General features: G+C 38.0%; 1 protein-coding gene across 1 annotated transcript in view; it reads right to left on the reverse strand.

The window, feature by feature from the left end:
• ARHGAP15 (Rho GTPase activating protein 15) overlaps positions 1 to 25,812 on the reverse strand; it is a gene marked incomplete at its 3' end in the record, with an annotated part of 314,335 nt that overhangs the window by 96,297 nt on the left and 192,226 nt on the right. Inside the window, exon 10 of the mRNA XM_084264739.1 lies at positions 10,712 to 10,789. Coding sequence (XP_084120865.1) covers positions 10,712 to 10,789 — 78 coding nt within the window. The remainder of the gene's footprint in view (positions 1 to 10,711; positions 10,790 to 25,812) is intronic.

The raw sequence follows: 25,812 nt of genomic DNA on the forward strand, positions 1-25,812 counted from the left end.
TCCCACCCATAGAGATATCAAGATAGGTATAGTGCAGCTTTGGCTGTGAAGTTATTCATGTCCATACTATTTTACTGAGCACTGGCTATTACTTTTCAAAACTAGAGACCCTGTTTCCTCAGGTGGTGTCAAGATTATCCTCAAACAAAACGCTCCGCAAGCAGCTAACATTTCTTACAGTAAGAAACAGATTTGAGCACCAAAGTGACAACCTTCTAGCACTTTCCCCCCCATATTTTCCTTTTCTTTTTGCACAGATGCTTTGTCTCTAGAAAGACACCTTACACCAGCTAAAGAAAGTTCCACCAAGTTATCTCCTCCTCCTCACATTCATGTTCCCTTCACCGCTGCTATCTACTTAATTAAGTCGTTCTCAATCTTCTGTATCATAAGCACATAATGTTGGTTGATGGAAATGTGTTTTGAAATCCCTGTTTGTTTGTTTTTTAATTATCTGATTATACTGGGGGGGAGGGGAGAAGAGATCTCTCTTTGGCATAAGACAGTAAGTGAAAATCCAGCAATAGCACTCCATTTCTTTCCTCTTTCAAGATTTTTTTTATTCACCTTCTAACATTTTACCCAGTCTAGTCTTTCTTTACAGTTCTTGGGATTTAAAAGTGTGATGAACCCAATTGCAGCCAAAGTTTGGTATCAATGTTTTAAAACTGGCATCAAGTTAAAGGTGCCTCTTAGTCTGATCTTTCCTCAACCTTTGAGAGGTGAGGAATGCCATGCTTGGAGTCTGCTAAGATTTATGGCTGGATTTTGGCACCATGTAACTACCGGCTACTGTCACTCCAAAATACCTCCTTCACATGTATGTCCCCATGTAACATATAGATGAACCAAATCTGGCATGTTATGTCAGCTGGTAATGGGTGGTGGGTGTGTGTGGAAGAAAGTGTGCATAAGGGACACAGATAAGGATTATAAACTAATAGATGTGTCTGCATCTTGGGCACTGCTTGTAAAATAGAAGGGCAAAATATTATAAAATATTTGCTGCAGTATATTCAGTTGTTCACATCCTGATCATTTCAAAACCTCACCATATCTATGCTGTATAAATAACAACAGTAATTATACACAGAAGAGACAACACATTGAAATTAGAACCAGGGATTCATAGGTTGATTTCAAAAAGCATCGCTCTCACAACTCACCCCGAGGTGTTTGTCCACACGAAGGGTTTTGATTAGGCTCGGATCATTATAGTAGAGTTGGGAAACAGGACCTTTGATCTCAAGAGATCTGAACAATCCCTGCTACTTTTCCTGACAACAGGCAGGCTACAGACTGAATGGTGTTAACATTCAGATGAGAGCTGAAAACTCAAGTGAGAGCTACACTACATTCTCACTTTTAAGACTCTGGTACCATGCGTAACTTTGAAATTAAAATACAGTGTGACTACCTCTCTAAGCGTTTAAATTAATATGTTTAATAATCCCTATAATAATAAGCCTAAAGAGCAAATTAAGATTTGCAAGAGGAGAGAGGAATATCTCTGGTTTTATGTATGTAGCGTTTGGGACAGTGGGATACAACACTTTTCTGTATCAGGATTTCTTAAAGCTCTTTCTTCAAAATGTCATTGTTCCCACAGAACATATATATGCACAATATTTTTAATACACATATGTGATGGGGTTTTTTTAAAGCCAATTGTGTAATAAAGTTACTCATTTGCCTAAGCATAGGATCTAAAGCTTCTGAAATGCTCTAAAACTTCTCACCTGGCTTCTAGCATCCCATTTCCAAGGACACAACTCTCCCATTAAATACTCTGCTAGACCTGCCATACTTGTGAGGCCACCCTAGTACTCAGAATCCTCTCAAGTGACACTAAAACAAATGACTAGATGACTGAATCTAGGCCAAAATGCCCAAAGAATGTATTAAGGGAAGATGCTTTCCAGTACTATGATAATTTGCCCATACAAAAAAAAAAAATCCACTGAATTACACAACAATACTTGGGGAAAAAAAACACAACAAAAGAGACAGACAGACAACATCCCCCTGGAATATTCAATTTTAAATCCATTTAAAAAATGATGATATGATTGACTTGAAAATTTCTTATAAAAACTGATTTATTTTCAGCAGGAATATATTTCTAAGAAAGACTGGATTCACAAATGTAAGAGTCAATAAAAGAGCATGGGTTTCCTCATCAAAACAAAAGTTTCCAATTATCATAGAAAAAAAAAATACCAGGGGTCCCCAGTGATGTCCCAGTTTAGCCCCCAGATCTCTTTCCACCAACAGGAATAACGAATGAAGATCAACAGAGAAACGCATTACCAAAGCCTCCCCCAAACCAACAATCACTCACTGCTCACAACAGTTGTATCTACCACAGTGTTTATGGTTTTCCCAGTGTTCAGTATATGAGAGACCACAAATACCATGATAAAGCCTAATCCCACAGTGTGGTAACTTCTCATTCCTTGCCACCCTGCACAACATTATGTCATGTCCATCCATATGTAACATAACCCTTTCTGCTGCAGTCCCTACTGCAAGAGAGTATTTGTCAGCTGATATTACCTATAAACCACAGAATTACAGATATTGACCACAGGAAAGAACCACCCCCCCAGATATTAGGCCACACCATGAGCTTATAAAATACTGAGCATAACCAACTTTAAGTAGGAACTCCACTGCTTAGTTCTCCAGGCCATGATCTCCTAGCAGCAGAAGATCACACCATGCAAAATATCTTCGATTCTCACTTCAGTTTATCTGGCTAGCCTCAGCTTCTGGAGATTATTCCTTTGTCCTAAAAATCATAGTTGGAAAGTTTTCCTACTAATGCTTTTAACAAGTTACTTGATAAATTATTTCCTTTCCTGGTTATTTAGGAGCTCTGTGGAATGTTACTTCCTGTAGCATCGCTATCAGAACAACAAACCCAAACAAAGAGTCACCCATGACAACAATGAGCATCCCCCTCAAAATAAAAAAAAGGCAATTCCTTGCTACAGTGTGCAAAGCTACAGTCCTTCTCAGTGCCTAAACAACACTCCTCGAGGGGTTATCAAGAAGCTCTTCAACTTCTTGAAGTGTTACCAAGCAAAAAGCTATTGTAACGCAAATAGCGCTGCGGTTAGAAGAGAAATAAAAGGCGTGTCTTAAATGCTTGATCATACAATACGTGCCATAAAATCTATGGTATGTTTGTGGCTGACCACACTAACCTAGTTTACTGCCTCTTCTGCCTCATTCTACCAACTTATTCATCACATTGTAGAAAAGAAAAACACGACAATACCATTGGTAAGAGAAATTACACAGTGTCCAGAGATACAGATTGGGCAACTAAGGCTTATAATTCTGATTATCTTTCTCTTTTTCTTTCACACCAAAACCAAAATACATTATATTGGAAAAACATTCATATTCTAGCTCTAGCATTCCTCTTTTTCTATGAAACGCAAATTATTTCCAAAGTAATTAAAAGCATTTGTTGCAAAAAATTAGTAATTCCATCAGGTTTAATCACCTGACATATGTGCAAATAACTGTTTGGGGTACTATCCTGTCTCTCCTCCCCTCTGGTAAGAGAAGTGTAAGGTGTGGAATCCACACTTTCTTTTGCATAGAAAATATATTTCATATCTTAAAATAAGCATTTGAACACAAAGAGAAAAGGGACGAACCCACATCAGCAACATGCATATATTAATTGATTCACCAACTACTGTGGGCTCAATTAAAGTATTCTGTTGTCAGAGTTTTAAAGCTTGCAAAAATTAAAAAAAAATAAAAAAATTCTTGGCTACAGCTTGGCATATGCAGGTCTTAACCCAGAAACAAGCTGTTTTATAATTATTTCTGAAAATTGCTTCAGTCCATTTTATTTTCTGTGCTTGCTTGGGAAGTGTGAAAAAGAAAGAAAAAACTATTTTTGACTCAAGGCTTTCAAGACATTTTGGTTCTCAGCTAGAAAGTAACCCAGTTTGAGCCTGTTATTTCCAACGTGAACTTTGGACCGCTCTTACTGGTTCCTCAGCGAGACTGGTGACACGAATCACTGCTGGCAGAAGGGAGGAAGGCAGTGCTCCCGGGGCCACGCTTGATCACAGGGAGAACGTCACCAAGGCTGGAGGGTGGCTCTAAGGTCAGACCTTAACCAAGGCACACTCATGTAACCTTAAGAATACTCATGTACTCCTGAAACATACAATCAGTAACCTAAACCATCTAGAAAATGCGTGAGACAGCAGGGTACGCCGGGAGATTTCATTAATGCATACGCACAAGAAATTAAGGACCTACAAACAAATAGTGACTGCAAGAGAGAACCAATCCCTCTCTTTTTTTATTTTAAAGAAATAAAGCTGTGAAAAGGAGCTGCCTTCCCCCCCTTTCTGCCTCCCTCTCCCAACCCCCCAATTCCCTACTCCCTTTTTTTTTTTTCTTTTCCTCCTCCCCTCTTTTTATCCTTCTAAACACTTGCTTCAAAAACACCCAGCCCATTTGTGCTGACCTGGCAGCTCCATTTCAAAGGCAGCTTCAGTTTTGTGTCAGCTCCGCGGGCTCTGCCCGATGAGGCAGAGCAAGCCGGGGAAACCACTCTGGTTCCTGATAGCCGAGGCGCAGACATATGGTCCCAGCAAGCTCATATAATCAGTAATATTAACACACACACACAAAAAAAAGAAAATCCCAAGATTTGTTCCTCTTTTCTCATAGTTCATCGACAGAGAACATGTCAGTATGGTTGAAGAATCCTGCTGGTTAAAGGTATCATCCATAGCTGCTCATATGGTCCGGGCTCTTACTTGTCAATTAGATTAATCCAAGCCATTTTAGAACAATAAATATAAGTGCAGATGGAATATAAACATATTGAAGATTACTGGTTTTGACGGCTGTTGTTTATTAAATCAAAAATAATGTTGCAATGAGGATGTTGTTGATATTTCAAATGGGAAGGAAAAGTAAATAGGAATTAAGTATTCCTGAGGAAAAGAGGAAAAAAACCCAGCCAAACCCACAACAACACAACACAAAGCAGCAAAACCCAACAAACTACCATGCCACAACCTCCAAAGAAGCCCACGGGTAATAAAAAGGCAATGATTTCACTTAAAATGCCACCTATGAGCTACCTTTAGAGAAGGGATATGGCACCTATAAACTCAAAACACTAGGTATGTTGAAATCCATAAAATTTCCAATTACTGCTTCAGAATTTATTGCGCACATATGGAAAATAATACTTGTAAAAGAGAAAGGGGTTTGTGCCTGGTGCTGTCAATACTGTGAAGGATGGGGTGATTATAAAGCAAATTAACAATACTTTTAAATGTGCATTCACTTATCTTTCCAATTAAATCCTTGTTAAACAACTGCACAGACAGTAATGGTGCTTCTGCAAAGCACTGATCAAGACAGTTTTATTGTAATTTTTACTCTGTAACAATTAATCAAGTAGGCATTTTCTTTATTATTAAATTATTTAGTTAATAAATATTCGCAATCAGTTCATGTATTTGTGGGCTAAATTTTACTTTTAATTTTTCTTAAACTGAATTATACTCCAACCTATTCTTACAGAAGAAAAAACAAATATATTATAATTGTTTTCTTGCCAAAATCTTTTTTTTTTGCATAACCTGAGGTGATGCCAGGGTCAGAGTAAATTCACCTTTTTCCCCAAGTTAGGTACCAATTCAGATATGTTTGAATATCTGTTTTCATGTTCCATAAGAAATGCACCTGTCTGCAAGAACGCAATATTTAGCCTCTAAAAATCCATTTCCCCTCCCAGATTTTGGTACATAAGTACAGTAACTGAGCTATGAAAACACCGTAATTGACCTTTGGATGGTATGTGGTGTTTCACAGATAATGCACAAGGTATTCCAAATGAAATAACAGGATGCAAAGGTCATCTGTACAGCAAATACCAAGCATTTTGCAAACAAAGCATTGGATATAAAGACAATTAGGAACTCTCTTGTATTATGTATGAACCAACACTTACTGAATGAACCACTAAGTATTGAAATTTGTATTTCTATGGTTAGTTTCCCTGAACATATATGCATTAGGATAGAATCCTCGTGTTTCAGCAATGTGTTATGAGCTCTTTATAGCTCCATTTTATTCAGTTAATTTAGTACTCATGAAAATTACTTGTTGGACACTCATAGAAATTGAATGTTTTTCCTACTACCCAGCAGATTAGCATGGGGGCCATAAAGAAGTGATCTTCTACCTCCTCACCCAGTAACATCTGGTCTTTGTACACCAAGGGCAATTGAGGATCACTGGGACAGGCACATGTGAGGAGGACAGGGAGCTCATAGGGTTTAATTAACTCAAACAAAGTCCTTACCGCATTATATCATGGTGTGTAGCAACACAATGGGTTCAGCCAGACTAAGATCCATACAGATGAAGAGTCTTCCTTTTTCTCATCTTCCTTTCTCATGCACTTTTCAGCCTTAAGGTTGGTGCTTTTCAACAGATCAGAAGCTTGACTTTGAAAAACACTTTCCCTCACCTCTCTCCACTTTCTTATAGTGGTGCCTTAATGACCCTGAGCAGACCCACCTGGGGCTGCCCCAGCCCTGCCCATGGCCTGAGACCCATGTCAGCCCCAACCCAGGGCTTGGGCCAAAACAATTGCTCTTTACTGTAGCATCCTCATACCATGGAGCTGCCAGCAGGCTTTAAACAGTTTTACAGACCCATTTACAATACCTGATCCCTTTTTCTACCAGTGTGAATTAAAAGAATATCTTTATAAATATACAGGCTTTATCTTAATGGACCTTGCTTAAAATCAACAAATCCTCCAGATTTTTATTAAATCCTTAAAAAATTGCCAAGTACCATTTTTTTAAAATTAATTTCCTTCTTTAACGATTGCAACTATTGGACTTGACCAATAATACAGAAAGTATAAGAGGATTGGGCACCTTGGTCTGATGTCTTTGGCTATTACAGAAGTCTTTACCATAGATTCTCAGCCAGAAATATTGAATAACTAGTAGCGTAGTTTCTAAAAACAAAATTCTTTCAGTAGAAAGAATTGTAGACTAAGAAAAGTATGAATTTCCTGATGTCAGTTTGGTCCCTGCAGCTTCTAATGCCTTGATTCAGTGATTTGAAAAATGATGACCTAGAGTTTTGAAAGTGCTGAGAGATGTTATAGCCTGGTCCTCTTATGATCAACTGATCTTTTCAGCTCTTAATGGGAAAATAAATCATAGATAAAAGATAATCCTGTTGCACAGAAGCAAAAAAGGTGTGATATCAACAGACTTTTATAGAAAAAGAAAACTCTGTGAAAGGGATAAAGTAAATAAGGTAGTTTGTCCTGCTGATGCTCGTGCTGGCAAGGTCAAAGCCCTCTTCAGGAGCTGCCTACCTCAAGAAATAAGAATGAAGCACAAAGTGTATTCAGAGAATTAAAAAAGATACTTTATAGCAAACCCATTCTCACCCCCAAAAATCTGGAATTTCAAAGGTCTTTTTAGATTTTTTACTGTTCTTATTTTTTCTTTAATGATGAAGCTGTCAACTGTTAGTTTGTTTTCCTTTCATATTCACTAGTTCTCTCTTATTTAATTTTTGATGCCGCAGATGACATTAACAGTATAGGAAAGGGAGCCAAATAAAGCCTTGCTATATTCTAATTAATGATTATTCTAATAAAAATTACTTTGATATGGCAGCCAGCCTAGAATCTCTTCTATGATCTTTAATGTTCAATGTGAAAAATATTATTTATATCCTATACATGTAGGTGTAACACAATGGCAGTGCAAGCAGGAAGAAAGAGCCCATTAAGTATTTGGCCTGTACAAGGACTGATTGCACAGTCAATCTCTGCAATGTAAATAGGCTTTTTCAGAACATTTGTTTGCATTTATAATTAAATTAAACTTTAAATAAAATTAAAAAAAAAATATTCTCTATGGGAAAATAGTATATATAAATACTGCTTTCCCACTGTTAGCTACAGAAAAATGAAGCTACAGGGATTGAGCTGGGGAGGTCACAATAATTACCGAGTGAGAGTGATGCGCGATGTGTGAGTTGTTAAACACCATCCCTACGCAGAGCCTTAGAGGACTGGTAAATAAGCAGGTGGGGAGCACATACGGGTTTTCCTAGTGACTTTTGTGACTTCATGAGCAGTCTGATACTGCTGCTGTCCTCATCTAATTGACAGGGTACACGAGGCTCTTGGGGACCTCGGGTGGGGACTGCTATTGCCCTCCCAAGCACACGTCAAACAAATCCCATCCTCCCCAACAGCCCACGATGCTTTTCACAGGTACACTGTGACTCAATGGGATGTCTTGTGTCTGTGGGTTGCTACCTAGCACAGAGAAAGGATGTTATTTAAACCACTGAAGCAGTGGCTTACTATCTTTAAGCCATTCTTTGTGTCTGTGCTACTTCTTGAATGTTCTGATTAAAAATTATGGCATTATTTTCTGGGTACTGAAATGCTAGAGTCTCTCATTTCCCCTTTGCATGGTGTTGGTGTCACCTCTGAAGATGGCAGAGTGGCATTAGGGTGTACAGGAGATGAACTTTGGTATTTCTGCATGCATTTACCTGAGGGAAAGCTAAGTATGGACCTGGCTAGATATTTTTATAGCTGGGATTTTAAAGGATATGTCAGCAGGTCTTGGGTGGGCAATATCACTTCACATTGAAAATCTCTTTTGTTATGATATAAAATGCATGAGTGCCCTACTTGTATCAACAAAGGCTAAGGTAGGAAACAGTAATTATTGCAACTGGTAAGATAAGAATATAGTTCTCCAGGAGCACTGGTTTTCTTTGTATTTTCTTCATTCAATCAATAGGCAGATTTCTTGCATATGCCCTAAGTAACCAGTGTCAGAGTGGCTTTAAAGTACTTCACCTTTAATATATTATTTTTTTACAGTAGTTTAAGCCAGAAGAAAAAGGTGCCCGGTACCTCTGTACTACAAAAAGCCAGCTTAGACTTCTGTCTAGCTTTACAACATCAGCCCATCTGTTTTAGGTGAAAACTTGAGCAGTAATGTTAACCTCAAGTATGTTAACCTTTGGATGCCACAAGACATGATAGACAGGACCATTATTTTTATGGCACATTTTTTCCCCGAGCAAAGATCCTAGGCAGTAAAGAAGAGAAAATCCTGGGTTTGCCTCTCTGTCTCCAAACAAAATACAGTATACGGTCATTTGAAAGCCAAGGCAGACTACATTATCGACACACAAATACCCAACAACTATAAATCTAAGGGAACCCAAGTAATGAGTCAAAACCATAAGGCTGATGATTTATTCAGTCTCACTGAATTTACTGGCATAAATAGTGATTCCTCATAAACTGGAGTTCATCCTTCGGTTTGAGCTGAAGACAAGACAGACCTGGAGCAGCTGAGGAGGTGGCAAACATCTACTGCTCCCCTGAAACCTTCCCTAGAGATGTAAACAGAGGCTTGAAGGTGGGAATATTTTCACATGTCTCATCTCTCAATCACGTGAGAATTTTTGGCTCAAAAGGCTTAGTTTATGTATAGTACAAATCTAGTTGTGGAGGTGGTTCTCCAACAGCTATCATCTTTCAAAACCACATACAATACACAGTATTTAACAGTTCTGTTAATAGCCTCCAGGTAACTTTTAAAACAGTTAATAAAATGTAGGAGAAAATGGCACAGCAGCTTCGCATTCATACTAGGTTAATTTGAAGTGCCTAAAGTCTATAATGCAAATTAAGATTTGTCATTTTTCCTAATTTCTGAGCAGCTTCATTTTATTTTCATGTTAAGTAGTACCGAGAAACTCACTGTTATCAATATTTGTTAAGCTATTAAGTGTGGGGAAGTTTTTAGTCTTTGCCAAGACCAGCAAACTGTTCAAAGAGGTGAATGAATTTGTCATGCATCCTAATTAGCTACTGATACTGCCTTCCACACCTGTACCAGTATCTATTGATCAACGTTAGATTCGGTTAGGCCACATCTGTGAGAAAATGTTCTTCCTTGTTTGTGGAAATATGGTCATTACATGTGGAATCTGTGGGAATCTGTTTGGTAAATATGTACAGGTTTGTTTTCATTCTGGTTTTCAAGTTCCCCAAATATTCATCTTTCTTCTCATTTCCTGGGGTCAAATCTTTGCCATTTCAAAATCAGTGGTAAATCTTCCACTAACTTTGACAGAGCTGGTGCTGTACTTTTAGTATTTCTATTTCAGTTCTTTTCAACACCTTTTTCTCTTTTGCTGGTTTCCTTTGGATCCCTGTTCTACTTTTGGTTTTGTTTAACTTTCAACATCCAAACAATCTGCTATTTTTTCCTTTTAATCTTTTTTTCTTTATTTTTTGTCTCTCCTCACTTTGAATCTTGTTTCTACACTCACTTTTTTTTTTTTTTACCACCTTATTTCATGTACCCTTTTCCTCCTTTTTTTTTTTCTTATTTTTTGGGGTTTTTTTCTTTGTTTGTTTCTCATCTCCTGTTTAACTACTATTTCCCTCTGCTTACTGTGCTGTTTTTCCTCTCTCCTAGCTGACATATCCCTCTGCGCAATATCTTTCTACCTTCCCTTTCCTCTCTTTTCCAAAACACGGCTCATCCTTCTATGCCACTAATGTATAGCAGATTCTGAAATACTGTCATCTGAGACAGTTAAGTACTAAACAAAACATTACCAGGGTGGAGGAATCACTTACCCTGATTGACAACAAATCGTAACTTCTGTATTGTTGCCAGATTGCCGCTAACTCTGTATATTCCATCAACATCTAGACCTGAAAGAGAAACACATATTTCATTTTAGATCATATAAGTATTTTTCTTTGTGCGTCTGTCAGGAAGCCAGGAGCGCCCTAACAAGTATGAAGAAGAGCAGTGTAGCGAACGACTGAAAAATAATCCACCTGACAACGGCTGAAGTGCCTCCTGCCTGATTAAAACAACAATGAAAAATAAAAGTGGTAGATTAACTTAAGTGAATACAAACCACCTAACTATAATTATCTTGTAATTCTGTCAGCAGAATACAGCTCTGTGAGGGTATTTGAGTGCGACGGGGAAAGGAAGAGGGAATTAGCTCTTGTGCTTGTAAAGAAGGGGCTGTTTGGGTTTGTGCACGACGCTATGCAAGCCCGGCTTAAGCATGGGGTGTTAGTATTAATAGTGCTGGGGAAATTTCTCAGTCCTGGGCCTGGGATTTTCAAACAGGAATTTCTGAGGCTGTGGCCTTTCTGGAAACAAAGCAGTGGGACGCCCACTCTGAAATCATGACGTGCGGGAGACTACGCACAACTAGTGTTTCTCTACTATATTCCTCATAGCGGATCAGACAAGTTGGAAGATGAAATTAAATATCCCAAATAGCATATGCCCTGGAGTACATTTCTTCATTAATATAGGCCATTCTTTTCAAGGACAACCTGACAGTCTTGTTTCTCCCTGCATATCTACTCAAGGTTTATCTTCTAGGTGAAGCTAGATGTCATACTCCCTTTTGTGACATATTATCTCCTACAGCAAGCTCTGCTGATATGACTGTTTAAAATAGCACTTCCAGCCCGGGTTGCATAGCTGTAGCATTTCAAAGCACATGGGAACTGCTCTCCTTTCCCGGGAGAATTAGCTATTGTGCAACAACGACTGAATCTGCATGCTTAAAAATTGAAAACACTAAACTGTACACTGTCATTTCACATTTCAAACTTGCAAGTACATAAGAAGCTAAAAGAATCTACACAGACCAGTTTTTTTGGTTTGTGTTTTTTTTTTTTTTTAAGGCTACTCATCACTTGGAACACAAATTTTAATTAGCTTTTGGCAAGCAATTTCAGAACAAGCTTTTCTCTTGGAAAACACTAATTTGTCAAGACCAAAAAAATTTCAGGAATTAGTTCCTAAAAATGTATCTAGGGGGAATTTTTTCCATCAGGGTGGGGAAAAAGGAAAAAACTGAAGCTATACCAAAGAGTGAAAATAAACCCAAAAGCCCAGAAGCCCAGTTGTAAAAATACTTAAACAGGAAGGAGTTGAGGTTCAGGTCCTTGTTTCAAGGATACTTGCATCATGCCTTGGCAGATGAGTGCCAGAGCCTGTGGATTTGACTGGAGGTATTCCTCACTGGTCTTGAAAGGTTTTAAAGGATTTACTTCTTCTTTTGATGCAGACAGAAACCCAATAAAACCTTTTGTTTGTTTGTATGTTTTCTCTGTCTACAAAATACAGTTTTTATTTTATGTCTGTCCCTGATTTGGTTTGCATTAAATAATCTATTTTAAAAAATGAATAATAATTCTGTATTATAAACTGGTTATCTACATCTTTTATTAGACAGTACTCTACCCTGCACCTGTGGGTGTCCTGTAACATAATACTGAGAATGATGATTCATTTCAGGAAGATCCCCTTTGGTTACAGAGGGATAAAGAAAAAGTTTATTTAAGAGAAATCAAAAAGAATTTGGTAATCAAGAACACTTGGAAGTTATCCATCTACTGGATGTATAACATATGAGCAAATGGAAATTACTAAAATGTTTAAGTAATGCAATTCTATCCTAAATCTGAAGAGTCTCATTCTGGTTTAGTAAAGGGAGAGTAGAGAGCAAGAGTAATTCCCAGCATGGGAATGTGGGACTCTTGTGGTAAGGGATTAAGAATTGCATCATGTACACTGAAGTTTAAACCAAAAAGTAAAAAGGACAACTAAAACAAACAAACAAACAAGCAAACAAGCCCCTAAACAGAATGTTAAACTTTTTCTTCAGCTCTAACTCAGTTTCGGTCTTAACCTTTGTGGATATATGGAAGTGAAAGCAATACATGTCATTTTGCATGAAATAGCTGTGTCTCACATTTTATACCATCAGTTTGGAACCTACATAAATTATCCAGCCTGTGTGAAAATGACAAACTATGTTGTAAATTGGTAGATATTACATTTTACAGGATGATCTGGAATATACAAGTCCATTATTATTGTTATAAATTTACTTTGGTAGAGAAATGAGGTCTGATTACCATTTCATTTGGACACTATACTGTATGGCAGAAGAAAAAAAAAAATCCAAGAATATCAAGCCAATTACAGTGTTCACGTGCCATCAACTTTCTGCTCTAAGAACTTTGAAAGTTAAGCCAAACCAAACCAATGTAAATTGGTGGATTTGGACATCCTTTTCATGACCACGTTATCTTAGCTGGATTGTTAACAACTTATTTTGAAAATCCAATTAGGTGCAGAAAAGAGAGAGATGCCTTTATATTTCTAATATTCTGATTCTATGAAAAATTTTCAAAGCAAATTCACTTTTAAGGGCACCTCTATCAAGAATGAAAACATCACTGCACTGCTGAGAGTGTTCCTATAAATACTTAGGGAACAAGATGAAACAAAAGCCTTGCAGAGTTCCCTATCTGCTCCTGGTGTTTACGTATGGTTGAAAAGATTGTTTCAGAAAAAAAATAAATTCATAGTAATGAAGTCCAATTGTGTTCATTCTAGTGTGACCTTCTTGTGTTTTGGGGTGGGGTTTATCAGTGGAGAATCACTAGAGTTTGCCTTTGAGGAAAACAAGTATTTTATTTGCTTTATATCCCAATCTCCAACTTTGTTTCTGTTTTAATGAGTAACCAAAGACCAGGTATGGATCTGCAATTAGAAAAGACAGGCAAAAGCATGATACAGATTTCAGTATTTCCACCTGAAATTTTATAAAGGTATAAGACATGTAGGTAAAGAACTTAGTGATGCATCAGTTTATCTGCCAAGCTACAGGCAACTTCTACCTACTCTCATTAAAAAAAAAAATCACACACTTCCTCCTGATGTGAATTTTAAAAGGCAACTGAACTCAGGCTAGGTTGAAATTCATGAAAAGTAATAAAACTTATATGCACTCTGTGTAGCTGTACAGAAGATGTTAGAAGAACACCTATTTAAGGACATTTCTTGCACTCTTGCTTCTAGCCAAAGTGGAAAAAAAACACACAAAAAGCAGGTCAGTGTCATCTTCAGTAGCAGTTAGAGCTGGAACCAGGGAGTGCAGAGAAAAAATAAAACCAGGGGGATAAATAGAGCTTAGGTGATATATTTATGTAAACATACATTTTAAAATACTAGACTTTGATATCAGTCGAGGTAGTTCTGGTGCTTTATGAACTGCCTTGAATGAAACATTCTCATTGATTTCTTCCTGTTGCATAGAAGTCCCTCTCCCAAATCACATTGCATCCTGCCTAAGCTTAATCTATATTTGACAATATCATCAAGTTGAATTTGACAATGTCTTCAAACTGAATATAAAAGGAAAGTCTCTCTGTGCAAGGGGGAAGGAGGGGTGGTACACAGAAATTCCTCTCTCTGATTTTTAAACGAGTTTAGAATTTTAAACATACCTTTTCAAATGGTAGTAGGTAAGTTCCTGCATAGAAACTCATGAAACTTTCTCAGTTAATGTATCCTGAAATAGGTGTGGTCCCCAGGCTTGCTAGGGGTTTTGTAAAAGGAGCCATCGTGCTGGATTCAACAACAAAGTGAAGCACAAACTTGAAGAAAGGCATTCTTTAGTTAGTCCTTTCATTTAAAATCAGTTATGTTCAGGGCAAAAATATTGTATTTCAAAGGAGCCTATTATGCCTTCCCATAAACAGAAAGATCATACGTTTTAAAACTAAAGTATCATTATGTAATCAAGCTGTTGTATTATAAACTATTTTGTGGGCTCAGATGCCCAGGGCTATCTTTACAAATATTTAAGAGGTCATTATCAGGGTATGTTCTCCCTAAAACTATAATTCTTTCCTCCTGTTTTCATATGTATCTTACCATAAATACCTGATTTATAAACACTTTCTTAAAAGTTTACGGAGGGCACAAAAGTGAGGCATGAAGTCACTTAAAGAAGCAGTCATGTGGGAATGCAACAAAGGGAATGTGGGAATGGCAAGATAATGTGTTGGATGAGGAAAACCCAACGAAACAATGTGAAACAAAAATAAGTTTCACAAAAGGATCAATAGTTGTATGCCAGTGGAAGGAAAGTCATGAAGAGTAGCACAGAACAAACCTGACATGTTAGAGTTTGACATGAAAAGTACCGTGTCTGGATAGGGTTACAAAGTGTACTCAGAGTTTCAGGTTAATGTGGGAACAAAAATATTATTTTTTGTCTGACATCATGGAAATTGGTGTTGAAAATAACAACAAAACAAATCTGAGCTATGCCATAAAGAGAAAAAAAACCCATAGAGGCATTAACAGCAAACACGGGGCACGTGGTTACAAATTCAAGCACGGTGAAGAGGTGGTGTCAGCTGAAGATACTTGAACCAGCAAACCCTGCATACAGCTTGATCAGCTTGGGTTGAAACAAGCACCAACTCCCTTTGAAGGCAAGCCTATCTACATTCAGCATGGTTTTCAGTGATGCTGACATCTCTATCCTGCTTTTGGGTGCTGCATATGATAGGGTTAGGCATGCCCTAAAACTCTTGGGGTGGGACTGGAGGGATTTGCTTTGCTTTGTGGGGAAAAAATAAAATGTTTTGATCATCAGAACTACCTACTTCTTGTACTCTTCCCATCAAAGGATTACATTTGTGAGGCTGGAAACAGCATCCCAGCTAACATCTAATGTGAAAAGAGGTCCTATCCCTAGTCCACTCAACTACCAGTGGAAGTGGGTGTCTTAAAAAAGAGCAAAGAGATAGTCACTTCTTTAAAAAAATCAGCTTTCACTTTATTGGTGCCTATGATATACACAAGTTGCTCATTTGTAAATAAAATATTGAGAAATATTTGGAAATCACTAAAGGAAATAGTGGCAGAAGAATTATTCTGATACTGTAAAAGCAGTAAGAGGGATGCGCTTGGAGACTGGCTAGACTGACCTCAGTCCCAGACAGCCTACTTAAATAATTAATTCAGGACTCTATGAACAAATAATTCATAGCAAAATATAATTAATCCCAACCAGCATGGCTTCATGGAAATCGGTGCCTTGTCTAGCAAACTTGTTGCATTTTTTGATAGGATTGCATTTTTGACAGGTCTGGTTGATAAAGGCAATGGTGTTGAAATAGTATGTTTGGACTTCCATGAGGCTTTTGACTTAGTACCACATGACATTTTGATTAAAGCACTTGCATTTTATGGAATTAACAGGGCATATATTACATGGATTAAAAACTGGCTCAATGACAGACCTCAAAATGTGGTAGTTAATGGGAGGTATCAGTTAACAAGGTCATAACGGGCAGAGCTCACAAGAGTGGAGCTCTCAGTCCGGTGCCATCTAATACCTGTGTCAGAGATGTGGACAATGAGAAATAAAGGTAAAAATATCTCTGTTGGCAAAGTAAGCAGGTGACACAAAGATCAGGGAGATATTAAATAGTGATGAGGACAGGTAAAGTCAGAGAAGACCTGAACTGCCATCTTAAAGGGTCACAGTCTAGTAAAACAAAGAGCAACACGAGGTACATCCAACCCTCTGGATGTTGGTTACAAAGAATTTGAGGGTTATTTTAGATAATCAGCCGAACACGATCTCTCAGTTCTGTGCTACAGCAAAGAGAACTAATGTGATCCCTTGACTTATAGAAAGAGGAATATCAAACACAAGCAGGGAAGAGAACGCACGTCTTCACGTGCTAGAGACAGGGTCTCCAGTAGGGCATTGTCCTTCATATCAGAGGAAATAAAATGAAACATAAAACATACACTTCATTGCTTTGTATGAAAGAAAGGAGGGAAAGATGTCCTCTCTGTTGTGACTTTTGACATGATTTACAGGTACTAGACTCCTGTCCAGCACTGCCCAGCTTCTGGGCTCCTGACAGACCATCCTGAATTCAAGGTTTTCTTTATTTTATTCTTGGTAGAAATCCAACACTGCATCAGAATTTAGTAACAGCAGAGAGAGTTGGGGAAAGAGAGGAGAGGAGAAATTCTGCTAGTTCTTGGAAGCAAAGAAATGACTCTATAGGAGGTGTCTGACATGAGGTTTGGTGAATCTCTTTAGGAAATTAGCTAACAAGAAATAATTCTATGTTTGACTGCAATAATATCAAGAAGATGAGGGGCATTCCTACATAAAAAGAGAATCTCATTTTTTCTTGCAGTAATAACTTCAAGATGCAATGAAAGGAGAAAAGCTTGACTAAGATCTTATTGTTTTCAAGACCCTGTAGAAACTGTTTAATGGAAGCAATTACAACACTGAATATGAGCATTACATACCGAGAATAAGTAACAAGTGAATATGATGGATGATATACTTTATCCTCTTTCATATCACTTGATGGTAGATTTCCCACTTAGATATTTATATACAAATAAGTAAGGGTAGCAACAGTACAAAGCAAGTGCAATTTAAACTAGCACACAGTTCACTGCTACACGGAGCTGCTGTTTAACGCCTGAATCAAGCTTGCTATGCCTTCGACTTCTTCTCTATTGTGTTGCGCTGTCTCTGACATTCAAGAAGTTTATGGTTTAAAAGCCCTGGGAACAAGAAGACTTACTCAGAAGGTTCCCTGCAACAAGCAGCAAAACTCAGCTTTGAAGCTGTTTGCCTTGACCGAAGCCATCGGACGTGCACTGTAATTTTGCCCTTACCTCCAATATATACTTTCGCCATTCTGATAGCACCGCTTCTTGCAGCTAAACAAAGTGATCTCATTGCTTTCCACTGTATTTTCTTTTAAACATTGGCTGGGATGATTGAGATTCAGGAATGTGGGAAAATGGATTCCCAAGCCACGTCCATCCCCTTTAATTCTGAGCTGTAATTTTTGGCTTGGCTTGAATCACAGTCATCACATTTCAGTCTGAATCTCTCTGTAAAGTGATCTTTCTTAAACATTTCTTTCACTCATCATGGGATCAGAAACAAAGCCATTCTAGTCTTTCAACGAAACACTTACAAACGTCTTTTTACAGCGACTCACAAGAGCTGAATTTCCTTTAAAAATGTTTGAAAAAGAGGAGGTTTTCATTGCCTGATTGTCCTCTTTGTGAATCTTGTCATCTGTATGCCATGAGCTACAGCTATTTTAATCTGTTTTTGTTTGCAATCCATTTGGTGTCCGCCCAAGAAAATGCAGGTGATTCTAATTAACTTACTGCTGAAGATGTGGAAAAATCTCAATTGTGCTACAGAAAATTATACACTTAAAACCTTCCCTCTATTATTTATAACGGCTTATTAATGAAAATGATTACATGAATACATTTACCACCTGATTCATCTTTGTTCACTTTTTAAATCAACAAGGTTTATGCTAAAGGGGAAAAATCCTACCCAACACGGACCTCAAGTACACACATCAGCTCACTGGCTTAAATGCAATGGCAGTTTAAAAGGAAATAATATAGTCTTACTTTATGCAACACAGCATAATATCTGAAATTACCAAATGTTTGGAAATAGACATTCTCTCTCTCTCTCTGTAGCACATTAGTATTTAATTTTTTGAATGTTTATTGCAATTTTGTTTGCTTGTTTGCTTCCTCCTTTAATACCTCCTCCACTACTCCTAATTGCTCTCATTTCCTCCAGAGGCTGCTTCTCACGTATGGGTTAGTGGGTCTGTTTTGACCAAATCTTCATTTATCTGAAATAAAACAGGATTTCTACAGTTCTCTGCTACTTCTATCAAACCTAGATTTTTTTCCCCTGCTTGACCAAAAAGCTTTTTCAGGAGTATGAGGAATCTTCAAAAGCTGAATGGTCCTACACTAGCAACTCTCTTGGGTAAAATCAGCTTCACATCCCGAGGGATGCGCAGCTTCCAGTTCTTACCTGTCCAACATCATGGTGATATGACACTATGGTGACCAGCAGAAGGGAATTCCAGGTGCAGAGATTTGTAGGAAAATCAATAGATATTAAATTCTAGCATCGAGTATGAGGTGCAGCTACCAACAGGCAGTTTACCACCTTCCATCAGTTACCATTTCTATTATTCTTTGCCACGCAATATATGCTGCGATAGTCTAATTTGAATGTGATGACAATGTGGATAATGCAGTTTATTTTGGGGAGGATGAAAGCCTGAATAAAGGTTATCATTTTAGGAGAAGCTGACGATGGAAAAACTCATCCACTGTGTGACATGATCAGAACAGCTGGGGATGCAATGCGGAGGGTGGGGGAGAAGAGAGCCAAGGTATTTTGTATGTTCAAGAAATATATACAACATTGCCATTTCTCATATCCCAGCTGTGCCTGTTAACTTCTGGAAACATGTAGAGCTCAGCAATAAAGCATACTTGACTGATATTTACTGCGATGTGCATTATGAGATATTTTCTGTCACACATCGCGTTCTGAAAGAGTTAAGTAACATGAAAAACACAGACTCGAGATTATATCTGTCATGGATGAAAATACTACATTTATGCCTTATTGTAATCCATTCATTGGTTTATGGACCCCGAGCCCTCCAGGGAGTGTCACAACTCCACATGATACTGCTGAGAGCTGTATTTTGCTTTCGGATTTCTGACTTAGCTGAAAGAAGTTTAAAAACACATGTAGCCTGACAACTCCCTATTGGCTATACAACTGAGGAGGGTCAAGAGCATAAATTCCAGCAAAAGCCAGCTGTAACTTTTGCTCACTAAACTGGCTGAAGATCTGCCTGTTACAGACAGTAGCATACAAGAAATTTATGCATTTTGCTAAATCCTCCCACTTTGGTTAAACTGCGCTTCATTTGGGGATCCATCATCACCAGCATCATGCCTGTGTTTTTTTGAGCAACGTCAGAACACTGAGGGAAATTGCACTTTGGGGGGTCTAACTCTCTTCTGAAGACTATAGAGGACGTTCCATCAGGTCCACTGACATCAGTAGGAACTGTGGTTAAAAGCTAAGGCGCAGATAGAATTCTCCAACCACCCCTTGCTCCCAATGCTGATTTTTAAAGAGAATTTAGTGCACAGTAGGGACAAATCTTTTCCCGTCTTCCACAATAGTGAGAGAATAAATTAGACCTCAGTAATGTCACCTCCCCATCCTGACTAGCACTGCTGCTTATTGGACTTTTAAACGGTTGGAAGCAGAAGAGCTGTACGTGTGGGCACACATAATCTTCAGCCAAAATGGGTAAGGAGTTTGCATTTTCTGGGCTGCAGTACCTTTGCTTGGCAAAGAGGTTTTATTTTTATTTTTTTTTTAATCATGGTGACAAGGATAGGAAATTTAGGATGGAATAAGGCTATTTAGGATGGAAATTGAAAGTCATGGGACCACATCTACCATCGTTCCTTGGCTTTTTAGGGAAAGCTGAGGAATTCAGATAGGCCCAGTACCCTTCTCTATAACAGATCCATTTTTTATTTGACAGCCTAAAGATATGCTCTGTTCAACCTTGGATGTCTCAAGGTTATCTACCATGTCTTTGGGAACGGGTCCTACCTAACTGCCGGTGGGCACTTCCTACAGCGGTTGAGCATTGTTGGGGAGTGGATGGGAACACAGAGCTTAACTGTTATCATTCAACAATGGTTAAAGAAATATCAGAGAGGCAGTTGACAGAACTTGTTTCGTTGTATGACACAGAAAACTGGATCTGTTACTTACACTTGGAAATTGGACCAGCTCAGTTTTGGATTTCCTAGCAGAAGGACCCTGCTCTAAAAATGGAGCTTGGGCTCTCATGTGCAGTTGATAATGGTCTTTGCTTATTCATATTGTATTGTAGACACCTATCTTTGTATTTGCTTTTTATCTTTAAGTGGGAGAAAACATTTAAAAATATGTGATTCTTTAGTCCAAGGCATGCTATCAGACACCTTTGGCTGTTACAGTCCCATGGCCCTGTGGAAAACTCAGAGGCTCTCCTGGGAGATAAGCCTTACATACAGCTATCTGACACCAAGCAACTGGATTCTTAGCATTGCATATCAGTTGTACATAGAAATGTGATAATGCAAAGGTGTGCATGTGTGTGCTTATATGTAGATAACATTGAATTTAATAATAGTTTTCCCAGTGCACATTGCACACATTTAAAGACATAATAATAATAAAAATCATGGGAATTTACTGACTGTTTTCACACCTCATTTCGTGTGATAAACCTCTAGTCTAACAAGTGAGCAAAACTTTCCTGATTTTGTCTTTAGCCTCATGAAACAGTGACATTAAGCAGTGCTATGTCGAAAAGGGGAAACATTAATAAGACAGAAGCCTATCATGCAAAGTAATTTTTCCACTTTTTCCCCCATCTTAGCTGCAGGACTCTGAATCTATATATTATTTTCCTGTGATTCCCACTATGTTTACTGTCCCCAAACAGATTCAGGTAACTTAAAAGCTTTTAGCAAAAAAAGATGTATTTGGGATTTCTAAAGAAACCATAAAATCCTGAACTGGGTTACAAATAGTAGTAAGTACCAAGAGACTAGCACCTACTTCATTACTTTCACAGAAGCAACTCCATGGTTTTCATGTTATGGCTTGACATGCATACCATGGTATACTACATTAAAATAGTAGAAAACTTGTATATGAATTGCTCAGGAACTCCTGAAAAGAGGTTGTTTAGTCTGAAATAGAACAAATTGCTTTCTGCTTTGAAATAATAAAAAAACCCAAACAACAAACCAAACCAAAACCCCAAATAATATAGCTGAAACATAACTGAGACCTACAATATGGAAAAATACTGACTTGTGAGAAGAAAAAGTTAGTTGCTCTCAATAAAATGCCCTGAATATCTGTCAGCTCAATTTTGGGGGAAATAAATGCATATGTATCAGTATCATTTGATATTTTCATGCAAGGTAATTATTTTAAAATTTGAAGCCACGGGAAGAATTTTGATTTGAATCGTTGTCTTTGTATCTTAATGCTGACTTTGACATGGAATGATGTAAGGAAGGTGGAAATCCAATCTCATCCTTTTTACTAGGGTTCACACAGACTCTCTGGTATTTCTGAAAGCTTGGAAAAGTGAAGTTGGCAAACAGTGTTTTCCATATCTAATTCCCTTCTTTGGTGAAAATTCCAGTAATCACTAACGACATATCCTATAGAGACATCCAAGGCAGTTGCAAAGCTTGTAACACAAACTGTTACTGTAAGCTGTGCTCTTTGTGTCTTTAACATAGGACCAAGCAGGATACAACAAATGAAGCTGAAACTTCTGGGAACAACTTCTAGGGTGCAAATTCAGACACTTCTCAAATATCAATTTATCATGACTTTATGCAAAATACCTAAAAATAGTGTTTCTTTGCTCAGTGATAGGACAAGTGTTCCCATGGAACGCTTCGTTGCTGGATCAGTGCTAGTGATGACTAGAGAGCATCCACTGTCCTGCAGGTCATTAATCAGGGCACTAAGGCATTTTGTGAGCTCCTCCATTTTAAATGTAAAGTAGGAAAACCTGAGTGCCTAAGGAGCATCTTCCACCTCCCTGTTTGGCTTCAGGACTGTCTCACAGTTTAGCTAGGCTGGAAAATCGGAATGCTTTTGTTTTCAGTGGTAAGGAGATGGCTTGTTTAAAAAAGCTTCTCAGCAAAGTGAAAGCGGTTTTCATTCGAAGAGGATGTATCTTATCTTTCTACTAAGGTTTATTAAAAATATGTAACACCTGATAATTTAACACCGAATGAGTGGCTGCTAAATTTCCTCCTCTCTGCCTCTCAAGTCTCTCACACACACACAAACAGAGGAATGCTTCTCGACTGCCAAACTATGTGCCAAGATTTTGTTCACTTTAATCTCAATCATATGAGTTAGAGAACCATGAAACAAAGTTTCTACCAAGTATGCTGACAGATTTTTAGTTCTAGTGGCTCCACAGGGCATCACTACAAGAAACATTTCTTATTAAAGATTTCTGAGCTTATCCGTTTTCCATTTAAGTCAACATGAGCAGTATCACCATAAAGAACTCAACACTTGCTAACTGATACCATACACTCATCAAAATTATTTCATTTCTAAGTAAACAAAAAGTTGTGGTACCTCCAACACCATTGTGTGGTTACTGCTGGCACAGGAAAGCCATTTGGTGGCAGCTACTTTAGCGTGTTATGTCACGTAACACCATGTCAGTTCAGGACTGACAAATCCAAGCATATGGTTTGAAATGTTGGGGGAATTTTTTCCTGGGAAGAGGGGTGAAGAGGCATGGAATAGCCCCTCTCTGTCTTTTGAGGACTTTCTTACTTTCTGAGCAAAGACATCTCAGAGAAGCCCCATCACCTTATCCTCGGTTCAGAGAGTGATGCCTCACTATTACCTGCAATGGCCCCTAATCTGGGCAACTGAATGAGTTCTTGTTCTTTGGTTTTAAATCCCAAGAGAAAGTCCTGGATATTTACATTTCTTATCCAAACACATAAAGCTTATGGCCCCGATCCAACAAAATACTAGCATTTCCTTCACTGTCAACCATTGACATCAAAATTCATCTACTCAGATCCTCAAAGAGAAGTCCATTTCTTTTGGTGGACAGAGGCTGGTATCACTAAAGCAGGAATTATAGAAAGAAGTAGCCTATATCAAAGTAGGACAAACATGAAGAAGCAGTTTCTAACAGCAATGTCTCTTCCCCTAGAATTTGCATTATTTGAAATGCATCATCTCTGGCACCAATAAAAGCAGAAAAGGAAAGGTGCATGTAGGAATCATAAAGAGAGAGCTGGATCAGGCTGGCTGGAGCTGCTCAGGATCCAAGTGATACGGTTCTGTTGTGTTATGAAACGCAATGGCCACATTTTGCTCTCATTTACATATATGTCATTCCTCCCAAACCAGGCAGCATTGTTTGTCTGCGCGAAGACAAAAAGAAGTTGGTTTGCTATATAATTACATCCATGATCTGCGAGTATCCTGATTACAATAAAACAGTCTGTGAAGCGAATATACAACTGGAGATAGTTAAAAGACTTGTTAATTCCTTGGGGGGGTTATCACGCAGTAGCCAATTTAGGGACAATTCAGTTACTAGATTGCTAACGCTATCGGGTTCATAAATTCAGAGGGGTAAAATGAGCTAAGAAGTCATCTCTTAAAGGAGTGAAAACCTTAACACGAAGCCTTCTTTTTGAGCTGCCCTCTCACTTTGCCCTCTGCCTTGCTCCCAAAGCTTTCTGTTGGTACTCACTTAGGTATCAATACCATTAGACCGCTGTATTATATGGTTAAAACACTGATGTAACACAAGCTGCTGCAGCAAATAATTGAAGTAATAAAATACAACTCCAGTTATTTGCTCTCTTGAATTGCAGGCAGAAAAAAAGGAGACAGGGTTTTTTCAGCTGACCCCATAGTGTTGCATACAGACAGCAAAACTTCTTTTCTAATGTGTTTCCTTTTATTGCTCTCAAACTTTTTTGAAGAAAAACATAGTGTAGCTGTAGTAATTTATTTTTTTTCCACAGGAAAAGCAATTAGTCTACATTGTGGAATTGTGCCTTCATAATTTTATTTAAAAACCATAACTTCATTTTTAAGCGATGGGGATTTTGAAAGAATCTGAAACTACAACTACTTTTTCTTTTTCTTCTTCTTCTCAATAAAGTAATTTAATGGACTTTATTATTTAAATTTTTTTGGTATGTGTGTGAACATGTCCTCTAGGCCAAGGCTCATTTTGTCAAGTGTTAGCCCAAAGTGTTCTATTAATGGCTGAACTGTAAAATCTGACTAAATGGGGTTTACAGTGGAATTACTGCCAACCCCTTGTCTGTGATGGCATGCGGACTGTACTAGGGCACAGTGCCTCATATTCTCCCTGTATTCAGGAGGAAAAGAGAGCAGTTGGGCTTTTTTTGTGTGTCTATCTTTTTATCTTTTTCATGGCTAGGAGGTGGATACCCTCACGTGTGAGCTTCCCTGAATCTGTCTCTGACCAGGGGGTATGTCAGGACCTTCATTTTCAATTTGGCACAGAGTAAGCACCCGAGACAGTCAGCTGGCTTTAAATTTCTCTAGACTTTTTGTTTCAGCGTTTACAAATGTCAACTACTTGATTTACAAAGTATATTAACATTATTTTAATACCTAGAAAACGTTGGTTGATTCTTTTCTATTTCATAGGTTAAGTGGTTTATTTTATTTATTAAGCCTATTGAAAAAGATTTTATGGAAAATTCTGAAGACAAAATGCCCTGTTTCCTTCTACATGTTCACTAATAGATATATTATACAATGCTAGAAAAAGGCAAAAGGCCAAACTCATCTCTGGTGTAATTCCAGTAAAAGCAATAAAATTACACAAGGCATGAATTGGGCCCAGGCATTGTAAATGTTACTCTGGTGCACACTGAGTGTCTGCTTGTTGTTACTGGCAAGGCTTAAAATACAAATCCCCCCTTTTTTTTCTTTTCTTTTTCTTTTTTTTTTTCAGAGAAAGGGATACATTTCTCTGGAACAGATTAATCGATGAAACAGGTATCAGGTAACTATAACAAAGACAGCAACTGGTTTAAATACCTTCATTTTTTTATGCCTTTTTCTTCTTCTAACTAGCTCACCATCTCCACTTTCCAATTTTTAAAATACATATTTATTTTCTTTTGTGCACTGCTGTTGCAAAGCTTTTTTTCCCCTTTTTCCCTCTTTTTTTTTTTCCACCCTGCTGTTGTCTCCTTTTCTCTAATTTGTCTTGTGTGCCCTTCCGTGATGTTTCCTGTTGACACTTCTTGATATTTTTTTCTAACTCAGAATGTGGCTTTCTAGCAGACACAGAGGCCCCAGAGTGAATACCCTCCAGAGCCAATTCTGACTTGGACCTTGCACAACGCTATTAACTGGCTCTTACTATAAGAAAGGTGG

Source organism: Gallinula chloropus (genome assembly GCF_964237585.1).
Source record: "Gallinula chloropus genome assembly, chromosome: 5".
NCBI lineage: Eukaryota > Metazoa > Chordata > Aves > Gruiformes > Rallidae > Gallinula > Gallinula chloropus.